The sequence below is a fragment of the Microtus pennsylvanicus genome, chromosome 5, assembly GCF_037038515.1.
Source record: "Microtus pennsylvanicus isolate mMicPen1 chromosome 5, mMicPen1.hap1, whole genome shotgun sequence".
Lineage (NCBI taxonomy): Eukaryota > Metazoa > Chordata > Mammalia > Rodentia > Cricetidae > Microtus > Microtus pennsylvanicus.
In genome coordinates this window covers 72334064-72348169 of record NC_134583.1, presented here as the reverse complement: position 1 = coordinate 72348169, position 14106 = coordinate 72334064, and the positions used below count along the sequence as shown (strand labels likewise).

General features: G+C 48.9%; 1 protein-coding gene across 1 annotated transcript in view; it reads right to left on the bottom strand.

The window, feature by feature from the left end:
- The window catches only part of Htra1 (HtrA serine peptidase 1), a 49335-nt gene that overhangs the window by 12694 nt on the left and 22535 nt on the right, over positions 1-14106 (bottom strand). The window contains exons 2-3 of the mRNA XM_075972526.1: positions 11501-11600; positions 10924-11128 (exon numbers count right to left, since the gene is read on the bottom strand). Of these exons, the coding sequence (XP_075828641.1) occupies positions 10924-11128; positions 11501-11600 (305 nt within the window). The remainder of the gene's footprint in view (positions 1-10923; positions 11129-11500; positions 11601-14106) is intronic.

Below are 14106 nucleotides of genomic sequence, written 5' to 3'. Positions count from 1 at the left end.
ATTGACTCAGTCTGTTACTTGATTGATTTCTCTGGACCTTATACCGTCTCCAAAACTAAGGGCGTTCAGTCTAGTCCGTTACAATGACGAGGGCTCTTTCCAGATGTGGCCGTTGCTGAAAATTCCATTAGCAGTAGTTAAACAAGGAAAATCGGAAAGGTAATGGGGGAACTTAAATTGCACACAACTCCCAAGGCGGTCTAAAGATCCTTGCCAACTCCTGAAGCATCAAGAGGAGCGACATCTGGACATCGTGAGGTTGTGGTGTGACCAGTCATCCTCCCGCGAGGACAGCAAAAAACCCTTTCACTAGCTCAGCAGCCGCTACCAGCTTGGGGACTCACCTCATTCCCTGAAACTTGAGGCGAACAGCAATAAAATAAACCAAGAAGCCAAAATGAAGGAAGAGTTGCCAATTTTTTTTTAAGTCTAATGAGTCAAGTCAATCACTTCTTTCTCTCCTTTGAGAAGTACAGCAGGTTCCTCAGTCGCAAAAAAAAAAAAAAAAAAAAAAAAGTTTTTGCTGCTGAGTCTGCAGTTTTACTGTGTTTGCCAAGCTGCCTGACACACTCCTGTTTAGGGCTGGGGCTTGCAGGCAGGGCCTCTTGTTGGCTGAAGCTTTCTTCAAAGGCTAATGTTGTAGCCACTGGCTGCAACTCAACTGAGTGATTCAACATGCCTTCTGGAAACAGTTTGTCAGCCTTTCATTTTCTTCAAAACTATGCAGGAGGAGGACCTGTCCATCTCCCACACCCAGAAAGAGGAAAGTAGAGGGGGCTAGGAAGTCAGGGGAGGGGGATGTACCATCTAAGACTTGTCTAAAGGCAAGTGAGAGTGTTCCAGACACGTGACCAGCAAGAGAGGTAGAAGCATGGCTGTGGAGCAGCTGCGTCAAAGCTTTGCTGATGCCCTGTATAGCATCTACAGGGCAATATGAGATAAAACGTGATCCCTTCTTCAGAGGCTCTTTCCTTTTTTCTACATACTCTCCCCCATATCTTAATAGTTTGTATTTGTTTTGGAAAGAACAAAGAAATTCCCAGATCAGCAAGCGCAGAGACCCAGTTGGCTTCCCAACCCAGCACATTGCCACACAGCTCTGTAACCTGCACACTGTCCCAACGGGGGTGGAGAAGAAAAGTCTGGCATCTCTGCTTTCCAAGGCGCAACCCATAGATGATGGAAGACTTCATGGGCTTTGCCATTACCACTTCTATGCTTCTACGTTGGGTACCTGGATCAGAATAGAAGTTTTCCTTGCCTGGTGACCCACAGAACACACCCTGAGTCTGTCACTGAAAGCCCTGTATAACTGTCTGTGCTAAGATCTGTGACATGTGACAGTGATCCTGTGCCCGTGCCTCTTCCAGGCGTGAGGTCTACTTACAAATACTACATAGACAAAGAAGAAGGGAACAGGCAGGGTCAGAGGTCCCTGTAGAGGGTAGTGGGAAGACCAGGAACTATCCTGAGGAGGAAGAATCACCTGAGCCAAGGCTCTACTCAACACGCACACCATTGTCCCACTGGGTATCAAAGACAAGACACAAATTCAAGGATCAAACTGGGACAATGCTCTCAGAGCACAGACCTTTCTGAACCCAGGGCTTATAAATGCACAATCTATGTCCATAGTTACCTGCCAAGTGAACCAAGATTGAAATGTTTAGAATCTATATTACAGAAGGCTATGAATGACGGCAAGGTCTAGAGTATAGCCCTGACAGAGTCAAGGATGGCTATGGTGAATGGAGGGATGGGACTAAGGAGCGGAGAGGCCAGGGTGAAGAAGGACCTGCTGCATGGGGACTGAGACCACAATGTATCCAGGCTCATGAGACTGATGTCATCAGCATCCATTTCGCCATTGGACATGGTGTCTAGGGATGTAGGACACATGAGGAGTTGGTTGGAAAGGAGATGGAAGAAGTGAGAGCGATGGATGGAGGCAGGAGGAGAAAGCGAACACAGGATGCAAAAGAAACGTAAACAACGAAAGTGCAAGCTCCTTCCTCTTCGCTGTTTATGAACACCACCATAATATTTAGTCTCCTGTAAGATACATCAAGAAATGTTTGCTGCTTCAAATATCCTCCTGCTCTGGTTTGGACCACAAAATGTCAACAGCTCTATATGGGAGCCAGCAGCCAGAGGCTTTATGTTCTGTGGTACCCAAAGCAGAAGAAACCGGATGCTGCTCAAGTCTTCTCCGTGCATCAGCCCCTTTGACCACTGACCTCATCGTGGTGGCGGCTGCAGTGTCGGGTCATGGCGGATGCACGATAAATATTTAGGGGGAAAAAAATCAATAAATGACCTTAAAAGATCCACTTGGATCTTGGGGTGAGGGAAGGTACTTAGATTAGCTGGGCCTAGCATTCTGGCCAAGGTAACTGTCTTGAAATGTCTTGGTTTTCAATCATTTATAAAGTGTTCTTGCTATGAGATTTCAGTGCTCTGTTTAACAAGCATCTTCTCGATCAGTGTGTTAGAACTAATTAGATTGTTCACTTAGAACAATGAGTCCTCAATCCACCACAAGGTCTTAGCTTTCCCTTGCCATAGGAGAGGTCTGGAGGGTTTTGAAACCGGTTAGGGGAAACTGTGTCCTATAACCAGATAATCAGGAACTCTTTTTGAATCTCTCAGGAAAGTGACTGCATAGAGGGCCTTGAGGTTCCCAGAAGAGGAACAGCAGAGCCAACCAGCCAAGGCCAGTAAGAATCACAGACAATACAGAGATAACAGCTAACGAGACACCTCGGCCTTGTGTTCTAGAAGTTATCGTAAGCTCATGAGAAAATGACTGTTGACACACAGATCAAGATCCAGGACCTAGAGACCGGGCGGAAGAGAACTGAGCAGCTTCAGCCCTTTCCCACCCGGCCCCACGGCTGGCTCAAGGCAACCCACCTCAGCTGGCCTGTCCCTTCTGCAGATAAGTTCCCCCAACACACACCATCTATGGATGGGCCTTCCAGCCCCCGGGAGGTTCTTGCCCTTCTTTCCTTTGTCTCCTTCACCGCCAACCATCCCGCTCCTGAGTCCCACACTAATCTCAGCTCCACGGCTTGTGCCCACTATTGCCACAGTGTGCAAACCTAACAGTATTTGGCCAAGGCAGGTGTGCAGTAAGCACATACGGACACCAGCAAATGAAAAGGGGACCCAGAGTTGCTTGGAGTTGGGTAATAACTTGTAAAATAGCTTGTAATTCTAATAAATTCCTTTCCACCAAAACCACAGAGAAATGGCAAGACCTAATGCTCCTCTCTGCTTGGTCTGGCAAAACCAAAGCCTCATTTTCACAGAGGCAAACTCCTCCCGAAAGAAAGACAGCGGAAGTCAGCTTAGCTGTCTCTATTTCTGGTCCCTTGTGGCCTCACCTCGCTTGGTGCTTATAAGCACCCTCTTCCCAAATACTTCCTGTTACCTCAGAATAAGTATTCTACCACTAAGTCTCACTGGGAAGAACTGGGAAGCAAATATGTCTGGCTTCCCTTCCCCTGTGGCCTCTAGGCCAAGCAGGCAACTCCTTCAGTACAGAATGAAATCAGCAATAGACTCTATACCCATGAACAGGCATGGCTGTGTTCTGATAAAACTTTATTTACAAAAACAGATGGAAGGTCAGATATGGACTAGAGGCTACAGGTGGGCCAGTCTAGACTCTAGCACACGGTCATGCTCATAGCAATCAGATAGACGCCCCCTTAACGTCTCTCCTAAGTGGGATGTTCAGGAGACATTCCCAATGAGCTGAGACTTGTTTTGCCTGAACCACAATCGTCTCTCTCTAATTCCTTGCAAAGAGTGCCAAAGTGAAAAAAGGCATTGCCATATTAAGAGAAAAATGGAGCCGGAGAGTTTCCTCAACCATCAACGAAGTTCTTGAAACGGGGCCAAAGAACACAAAAGGCCCCGTTTCTGAGTTTGGGGAAGTGAAATATTTTCACATGCCAAAACGAACTACAGTCAGAAACAGTAAGGAGCCATGCCGCCATTTGCTTTTGGACAGAGCTGGCACTGCAGAACAAAAGCCACCCTCCGCGTCCCGTCTGTACTTCTTTTCACATGAAATATTGATGCTCTCCTCTCTAAAAAAAGGTAAATATCAATCCAGTAATGGGAGCCCTGCCATAGCAACAGGCTCTGTGGCATCTTTGGCAACTGCAGTGGAAGTCCTCCTAGTTTTGGGAGAGAAGGCCACAGAAAAGAGCAGCAAGAGGAGGCACAGAAAAGCCTCCAAAATGGAAAAAACACAAAAGACAGAGAGGAAGGTTCCGGGGCGGTGTGTGTCTACGCCAGGCTCCGGTTTACTTTATGGGAAGAGGGAGAGCATCCAGAGGATGCATGGCCTTTGGTTATCTGATTCGCTCTGGGAAGAGCCCAGGGGCTTAGTCAGCATCCTCAGACAATCAGGTGGCCTGAGGAGAACCCATGTGAGTCACACCCAGCTCCAAGCCGCTCCGCCTCCCTGGCTCCTGCCTCATCCCCAGAGACTGCCTGGGCCTTCCTCACTCGGATCACCAGTGGCCGACTCTCCACGCACATGGCCAAATTATGAGAGGTTTAGATATGAACGCCCCAGCCTCCAGTGACCTTGCTCTGAACTCCATGATCAAGCCTTAGCCTTCAGGCCCTGTCAGCAGGCTCAGCAGTAAGAGGACCCTCAGCAAACAACACCAACCAGTACCCAGAGGCTAAGCCTCAGCCACTTCAAACAGGTCTGTGGGACTGGTGGGCCAAAGGTGGCTGGGCACCATTGTAGGCCTTGGCGGGGGAGGAAGAAAACCACCTCAAGCCTGGATAAATGCTGTGTCCAAATATTTACCTGGTGGTTGGCGTCAGGGAAAAGAACCCACAGGAAGCGTCATTGCCTCATCAGCACTCTGAGGTACCAAGACCACAGGCTCAGTGTAGCCCTGGCGCGGGCTATATCCGGCCAAACTCCAAAACCAGAAGGCGGGAGACAAGAGTGTGCAGTCGGCCTGCCGCACAGTCCTCCTCATCTGAAACTGGCTCAGAAGAGCTAGGTACTAACTAGCCTGTGGCGTCTCTCCTAATCCATCACACTTGGGAGTTGCGGGCCTGGTTTTTCTCTGAGCAGATGCTGTTGTCTTAGTTAAGGTGACTATTGCTGTGATGGAACACCATGACAAAAAGCAAGTTGGGGAGGAAAAGGATTGTTTGGCTTACACTTCCATATTGCTGTTCCTCATCAAAGGAAGTCAGGATGGGAACTCAAAATGGCAGGATCCTGGAGGCAGGAGCTGATGCAGAGGCCATGGAAGGGTGCTGCTCATTGGCTCACTCCCCCCACACCCTGCTTGCTCAGCCTGTTTTCTTACAGAACCCAGGACCACCAGCCCAGGGATGGCCTCACCCACAATGGGCTGGGGATCAGTCCCTAATTAAGAAAATGCCTTACAGCTGGATCTTGTGGAGGCATTTTCTCAATTAAGATTCCCTCCTTCCAGATAACACTAGCTTGTGTGTTGACACAAAACTAGCCAGCAGAGCTGTCCAACACCCGTGACCTGACCTGAAGGCCAAAGGAAATGTGTTCCTTATGCTCAAGCAGGAGAAAGCTGAGTCTGGAAAAGAAGAGCTGAGGAGATGGTTCCGTCAGTAAAGTGCTCACTGAGCAAGCGTGAGGACTCAAGTTCAAGCCTCGGAACCTACAAGACAGCCGGGCAGAGAGCGGCACACCTGTGATCCCAGCACTGCGCAGAGACAGAGAAATCAAAACCGAGTGAAACTAGGCACAGGGTTACATGCCTGAATCTTAGGTATTTGGGATGCTGAAACAGGAGATCACTTGGGCCCAGCAGTTTGAGGCTATTCTGAGCAATATATTAAGACACACACCCCCAAAAAAGATAGAAAATTAAACCATAAATAGCATCCAATTTCTATTTAAATGAGGAAGGACAGCAAATACAGAATGTATGGAGTCTTGAGTCTTGTCCCTCCCATGATGGGGGATGCTGAGGGGACTCGGATGTGGGGAACGACTCCGTGCAGTGAGTCAGACAAGGGGTATCCCTGGGGGTCTAAAGCAGGATGTGATCCAACACTGAAGGACAGAAATACTGAAGGGAAGGCCTGAGAGAGAAAATGCTCCAAGCCCCAGGGGACGTGAGGAGGTGGTGAGGGGCAGCAGGAGGATAAGGAAGGGGCGCCAGATCAAGTCAGGTGACCCCAGGAAGGAGTTCCGGATATAGAGGGTTTGCGTGGGATGGGCAGGACAGCATCCAAAGGAATCAGCACAGCTGGAAAAACAGCTGTGTGACAAAAGGCACTTTCCCTCCTACCTTAACACTTGCCCGTGTTTCTGCCCATGCCCCGGCTCCAGCCAGAAGACACCCGATTGGTTCACTTTTTATGTCTCTCCCTATCTCTTATGGCTCCGCCCTCCTCTTGAACTGCTCAGGAAAAAAAGACAAAACGACGACGACAACAACCAAAAACTGACTTTGGATAAAAGTTAAAAATATTCTGTACACACGGCCAGTGGCTCGTGTTAAACACATTTGGAAGTAGTTTGTATCCCAAGCTGAACTAGTTTGCCCTCAAAGCTGCTTCCCATTAAAATGTTTACATGGGCGATCCCCACCCCCCACCTCCAGACCAACGCGGATCCCATTGAGGACCCCTAGTTTCAGCTCTGGGACAGGAGCATCCCATGAGGCTCAAGGGAAAAGTCACAGGGGTCACCCTCTCTCTTCCAAGGGGCGGATCAGTAGCCCCGCCCACAAAGGGCTTCCCTTGTGAGCCTTTCCCACGAAGTCTTTTAGGGTCTCAAAATGTAGCAAGCAGAGCAAATGCACATTATGTCGGCTCAGCAGAGAGAAACAAAAGAGTCTTTTGGTCACAAGCCCAGAAACCTCTCTGGCAACTACAAGCCAAGCAGCTTCAAGCCCTTAGAGATGGGAGGCGCACTCTGAGAGGGAGGAAGTGAAGGAGCTCAGGCAGGGCCTACACTGTAGCGCTGTCCTTCCTGTGAGCAGCATGCGACAACAGTTAGCAGTTCGATGGAGCAGCATGTGCTCGCCCTACTTGGGCCGTGGGGGTTGAGGCTCCACGGCTCACAGTCACTCCCAGGCTCTCCAAAGGTGGAGGAGCCGATCTGCAGCCGAAAGACAGGATGGCTCGTGCTCTCTGACAAAAAAGGGAGATGCAGCCAGGCATTGGTGGCGCACGCCTTTAATCCCAGCACTTGGGATGCAGAGGCAGGCGGATCTCTGTGAGTTCGAGGCCAGCCTGGTCTACAAGAGCTAGTTTCAGGACAGGCTCCAAAGCTACAGAGAAACCCTGTCTTGAAATGTCCATTGCACCTTCCATTTCGTGAAACGCATGTTCAAAGCGGACAATTCCAGCGTGAGTCACAGAGAACCCCTTCAAGCAAACTCATGATGCTGATGAGAAACCCGGCCCAGATGACCAGCCCTTGAATTAGTCAGTAGGCTCGTGCATGTGGTGCATGGCCCAACACCAGCTTCACTGGGCTGCTCTTCAATGGCTCTGGGGAGGCCCAGTCATATCCTCACATGACAAAGCACCCTGGGGGGTGACTTTCCTGCCTGAAGCCCAGGCTTGACCTTGAACTTGATGTTTAACGGAGGCTGTCCTTAAGCCCAGATCTTCTTGCCTTCCATCCCCCTCCTCAAGTGCTGGAACTGGAGGTGTGCACCACCTCACCCACTATCCTACTCTGTCTTCTCCCCCCTTCCCTGACCTGTTTCTTTGTTGTTGCCTAAGAGGACATGGTACCAAGCCAGCTCCGCTCCCATCCGCTGCCTACCACGCCTTGATCACATCACATCGCACAGAAGGGGTAAATTCTGCCGGAACTCGGTTCACCTGGGTGGCCAGTTCCTTCCCAACCAAGCTTTGTTACAAGCCAGGCTAGACTCTCCCCAGAAATAACTCTCATCAGAACAGACAAACAGAAACGGGGTGGGGTGAGGTAGTCGGCAGGAATCAGGCTTTGATGTGGGTGTCTGCCTTTCATTTCCAATTCCATTTTCAAAAGCTACGTCAGTTCCATTTTACATTTCCAAATATTCAGTGTGGGGAGGGGGGGCAGCACATGTCAACATCAGGCTTCTGGCTCAAGGGCTAGACTCCTAGGGACGGCCTGAAAGCCTTCACACAGCTCCTCTGTTGAGTGCTCTCACATTCTGCCTGGACATGCCAGAGGTGACACGAGGCTCCTGTCTCCTTGTTGGCTCAGAATCAGAAAAGAATATCCCCAGGCTGGAAGAAGTCACATGGCATGCACCCACGCATTCCGAACGTGAAATGACATGAGGAGACAGCTCACACACCACGCAGGCCAGGGTCCCGCCTGCAGACGGCCAGGAGGCCACCCAATGCTGGCTGTCTTCCGTGAACTCAGTGGGTCTGAAGGGTCTACATGTGGCCGCCGGCTGTGCTATTCTGGCCAGCCTCCTCTGGTGCCACCACCACATTCTAGACGCCTCACCAGCAGCATTCCTAAATGGGAAATGTGCCAACCTATTTAAGGTCGTGCTGTCCCATCCCATGTAAAGGCCAGGCTCTGTCCCTGTGGCTATGGCTGCAGAGTTGGGTACTTGAACGTCTGCCCACTGGCTCCGAGGAGGCGGGGGTGATAAGGTACAGGTGCATTCCCGGAAAGTTTGTACTTCCTTTATAAAATAGGAATAACACAGCTACCCTGTGTATTAGAGAATCATTGGATGTGAAGGGCAGCGCCTGGCCCAATTAGCTTGGTGCCAACAAACACAGTTAGAAAGATGAACTGTTGATAGAAATTCCACAGTAACCTGGCAGAAATAACACACCACTGTGACCTCACTAAAGTCGGTCACCCGCACGGGCACAGAGCCTGTATGGGCTACAGCCTTCAGTCTTGTCTTCACCACTCAGCCTCTGAGAAGGAAAGGGAATAGACAGGGTAGAGAGTGAATGTTTGGTCCTGTGGTTTTTCCGGAAGAATGCCTGATACTATTTTTAAAAGGATAAAAGAACCCAGCATCCTACTGCCCCAACAGTACACTGAGCCGCCTCTATCCAATAGTCCAGAGCGCACAGTAGGACTTCACCTAACTGACATCCTACTTAACAGTCAGGTGAGAGTAAGAGCTTCACAAAAAGACGCTACACTTCATTAGCTCCTAGACGGGTGTCTTTTACTGCACCAATCACAAAATTCCCACTGACCCTCCTACCTTCTATCTGAAGAAATTTCTGGGGACAGGAAGAAAGGAGAAACAAAGGTCACATCATCGTGTGATCTGCAAGAGGGGGGAGTGGGAATCTTTGCTAGCCATCCAGTAAGACCTGGATTTAGTTTCAGGGCTGAAGACTTTGCTAAACAAGGGTGGGAGATGTGGCTCAGTTGACAGAGTGCTTGCCTAGCTCTCACAAAAGTCTGGCTTGATTCACAATACTGTGTAAGCCTGGTGTGGTCGTGCATGCCATAATCCTCACAGATGGAAGGGAGAGGCAGGGAAGTCAAAGGTTCAAAGCCACCTACAAGTTATCAAAGGTGTTTGGAGGCAACCTGGGCTACATGAGACTTTGCTGAGCAAAAATAACTGCAAACAGGGTATCAAATATTTTTTTAAAAAATTCTTTTTCCTTTCCTTTTATAAAAAAAAATTGCCAAGTGTGGTGGCACATGTCTTTAATCCCAGCACTCAGAAAGCTGAGGCAGGTGAATCTCTGTGAGTTTGAGGCTAGCCTGATCTACAAAGTGAGTCTAGGATAGTCAAGGCTACACAAAGAAACCCTATCTCAAAAAAATCACACGAAAAATAAATTAGGTTTTTGTTTGTTTGTTTTTCAAGACAGGGTTTCTCTGTAGTTTTGGAGCCTGTCCTGGAACTAGCTCTTGTAGACCAGGCTGGCCTCAAACTCATAGCGATCCACCTGCCTCTGCCTTCCAAGTGCTAGGATTAAAGGCTTGTGACACCACTCCCCGGCTCGAAAAATAAATTAATTAAATAAAAAAATTAATTCAAGTAGGACTAGAAAGAATCTGAGCTATAAACATCCCGACCCCCAAGGCAATTTCACACACGCATTTCTCAAAGTGAGCTCACTCTCGCTACGTCTTAGTTTTACACCCTGGACCTGCCTCAAAGTTAAGGGCTCGTAGAAAACAATAATTTGGGCAGATATTGCATTCTAGCCCTTTTGCAAGGGGCTATGTGCACATCAGCACATTAAAGATTCTAAGAGACTCAAGGAAGAGATGTTAATTTTGTCTTAGGTTCCCAAAACCTTGAGCACAGAAAGTTTAGCAAGGAGCTAGAGAGATGATGAGCACACTGCTTTTGCAGAAACCCAGAGTCGGGTAATCCCGTAACTTCAGTTCCAGGGTACCCAGCTTCTCTAATTACATACTCACATACAAACACAACACATGGTTAAAAGTCATTTAAAAAAAAAGTTTTCAATCCATTCCATACACACTGAGAACCCAGGACACCCCCAGTTATGCATGTGGAGACAAACATCTCTGACACAGATGCCTCAACATCGGGGACAGAGTCTCTTCTCACCAGTTACCCATTAACTTCCTTAGAGTCTGGTTTTATGAAGAAAAAAATGTTACTTTTAAAAACTCTACTATGTGACAGGTGGTGGGGCTTGACTTTAATCCCAGCACTCAGGAGAAATCCCACCTCAAAAAAAAAACGATTAAGAAACTAATTTAATTCAATTAAAAACCTCCAATCTGAGAGCCAGCTTCTTCCAGGAGCTTCCTGAGCCCCTTCTCTCCTGCCGCCTGGCCCTGTAGCTTCTGCGCTGTGGCTGCGCGCTCCACGGTTACCAGACAGCTCTGGTGTCCTCACCCTCTCCAGGTCTGGCATCTGAGAGCTGGGCTCTGTGGGCTGGGGAGGTGCTCAGGCCTCAGGAGCTTCTTACCTTATGGTCGATTTTGATAAGGGCGATGTCTGCCTTTTCATCTACGTCCTTGATCTTAGCTTCGTAGGTAGCTCCGTTCTTCAGCTCAACCTTGACCCGGTTTTTGTTGGTCACCACGTGAGCGTTTGTCACGATCAGTCCATCCTCAGACACGATAAATCCAGACCCACTAGCCACTGGCACCTCCCTCTTTGAAAATGGAAGCCTGAAACAGACATTAGTGAAGGCTGAACACCTCTAAACACTCACACAAACCAGGAAATGACTTTGCAGGAGCAACCCACGCACATCTAGCAAGTGTTTAACGGTTTAAAAATAACATTAGGCTACTTTTTGGAATGAATCAAAAATTCCACTTAGAAAATATTCCCTGGGAATCTCTTCAGAGCTAGAAGTTAATAAAAGAAGGGCCAAGATTATAGATTTAAGTAGGAAAAATTTCCTAAGGCAGAGAACTCCATCATACTATAGGAATCTACCCAGCGACATTCCTAACACTTTAATGTGTGTCAAAAATAGCTCTGTCACTACTTAGTAACAGCTCCAGATGTTACAGGAAAGGGGAGGCACTCTTTACTTGCGATACAGTTCAATGTGAACCACAGCAGGCGCGATCTTCTCCACCACGTCAGCAATAAAGTTGTATTTATGCCGCAAACTGTTGGGATCTTCCTGCCCTGGGAACAAAAGCAAAGACGAGGTAGTTTAGAGATGCTGGGCCTGTGCTCAGGCCTGGAACACGATGTGGCTTAGAGGGAGACAAAATGCATGAAAGGATCAACACACACATACATACATGCATACTCAGACACACGAACTCATGCACATGCATGTGCTTCCACACAGATGCCTACACTCAACGCGTACGGAGCATGAGCATAGGCACACATACATATACATGCATAATCATACGCACATACACATTTGTATAATCATACACATGAACATATGCACAGTGTACACATCACATCACACACACATATACTCTCTGTGGAAGGGAAACAATCATCCCCTAGGCTAAGAACTGGGACCTTTCCAGTCCTCTTGTGACCCACCACAGCTGCATGTCCCCAGGGTCCCCCCGTTCCAGGGCATCTGTAGATTATTCCTGTTCCACTAAGATCTACAGTGCTCCAAGCAGACATAACTGGGCAAAGGGACATACGGGGACTAACTTCCCATACTGGAAGGGTACCTCCATAAACATGGAGTCCTCCAGTCCTCTCTTGTTCCCCCTCAGCCTGGTTCCCCTCCCTAAGCTGCTTGATACAGCCAAGAAATTTGATCTCCCTTCCCACGGTGTGATGTTCACAGGTTCAAGAAAAGGACTACAGCTTTCAGGGAGATTAACTAACTTGACAGATTTCATGACTGCAACATCTTAATACGCCTGCTTTCAAAGCCTTTTCACTTTCTACTTTCTTACAGACTTCAAAATAAGTATCATTACCATATTATATTTGGGGAAACTGAGGCAAGGATTCCTCCATGAATACTAAATGGTCTTAATAACGAACATAAACTACAGGGAAATCTGGGAAGCTGCCCCCCCACTCCATAGTTTCAACAAATCTACCGCTTTTCCACTTCCACAATGACATACAATGATCTGCTTCTGCATGAGTCACTTTCTGTTGCTGTGATGAGGACACCATGGCAACTTATAGGAGGAAGAGTTTACTAGGGCTTACATCCCCAGGAGGTAAGAGCCATCATGGTGGGGGCGGGGGGTGGCAGGAACAGAAAACCCGGAGCTCACATCCTCAACCACAAGCACAGAGAGAGAAAACTGAGTGATGAGAGGCTATTCATCTCAAAGCCCACCCCCCGGGGATGTACTTCCTCCAGCAAGGCTATGCCACCAAGACCTTCCTAAGCAGTGCCACCAACTGGGAAGCAATGGCTGAAACACCGGAGCTGGTGGGTGGGTGGGGATCTTATTTAAACCACCGCAGCTCCTCTCCCTGGAATCTAGATAGCTGTGATCGGTGTGTCCCCTGAACACCCCAAAAAAAAGATGGAACTGTGGGAGTAGAAGATTCGCATTCCTTCTGCACAGAGTCTGGCAGCCATCACGGAGACACAGCTGTAAACAAGTGCATCTGGGCTTCCTGGGACCAGCTCCCTGGGCAAGGACCAAGTGGAGGTTTAACTCCAGCTGGCCAGCAACCAGAGGGCACGTGGTATTCTGCAAGCACCAGAAGCACAGCTGTGAGACGCCTGCCTTGAAGGATAACTAACTCGCCTCGCCTTTCTGATGTGCCGTGTTAGGGCGGAAGAAGATCTGCCCACAGAAGTATGAACATAAATATGGGATCCTTCTTCAGGCTCAAATGGGCAGGTGCCTTGCTGATGCAAAGCAGGGAAAGTGGCTCCAAGGTCTGTCCACCGGAATAGCTACAAGAAGGACCAGGCCGAGGGGCACGAAAGCCAGAGACCCATCCTAGGTCCGCACAGTAACTCCCATTTTCTCACCAGTAGAATGGGGCGATTGTCGCTAGGATGAGGTGTGTGCGTGGTTTGCTCCTTAGAGTTCAAACCCCGAATGGAACATTCAGCCTGACAGGAGCATCAAGACAAAGAGCAGGTGGCTCTGGGAATGGATACAGGGCTCTCCCAGTCAGTAGATGAGGCAGAAGAAGCAGAGAGAGGAGAGAGAATAGACAGTGACAAGCCAGCTGCCGACTTCCACTGCTGTCATTTGGTAGACATCCACATAGAAACTAAATGGAAGCGACTTAACACAGGAGTACCCACAATTGCTCAAAGACGGACAAAACGTCAAGCCAAGGAGAAGAGTGGCTTCTGCACCTGCAGCTTCAGAGCATCTTTACATGTAAAGCAGCATGGTTAGGGGCCTGTTCCTCTCTCATTTAACGGAAGGGAGCTGCTGCTGCTGCTGCTGCTGCCGCCGCCGCTGCCTCCTCCTGTCTACAGACACCCTGGTGGCCCTGCTGCTCTGATCTCCACTGCAGTCCTCTGTCCTCCTTGTAAAATGGTCAACCCAGACACACACACCCCACCCCATAGGTGAAGCCAGGTTGGCTCTGCCAGCACTTGCTCTCCCAGGGAATGCACAGGGGCAGAGCGCTGCTGCATCTAAACCCCACATGAAGGGAAGATGCCAAACACTAGCTCTGCCCTCCGTTTGATGGCTCTGGGCATCATACCCACTACTGTCTG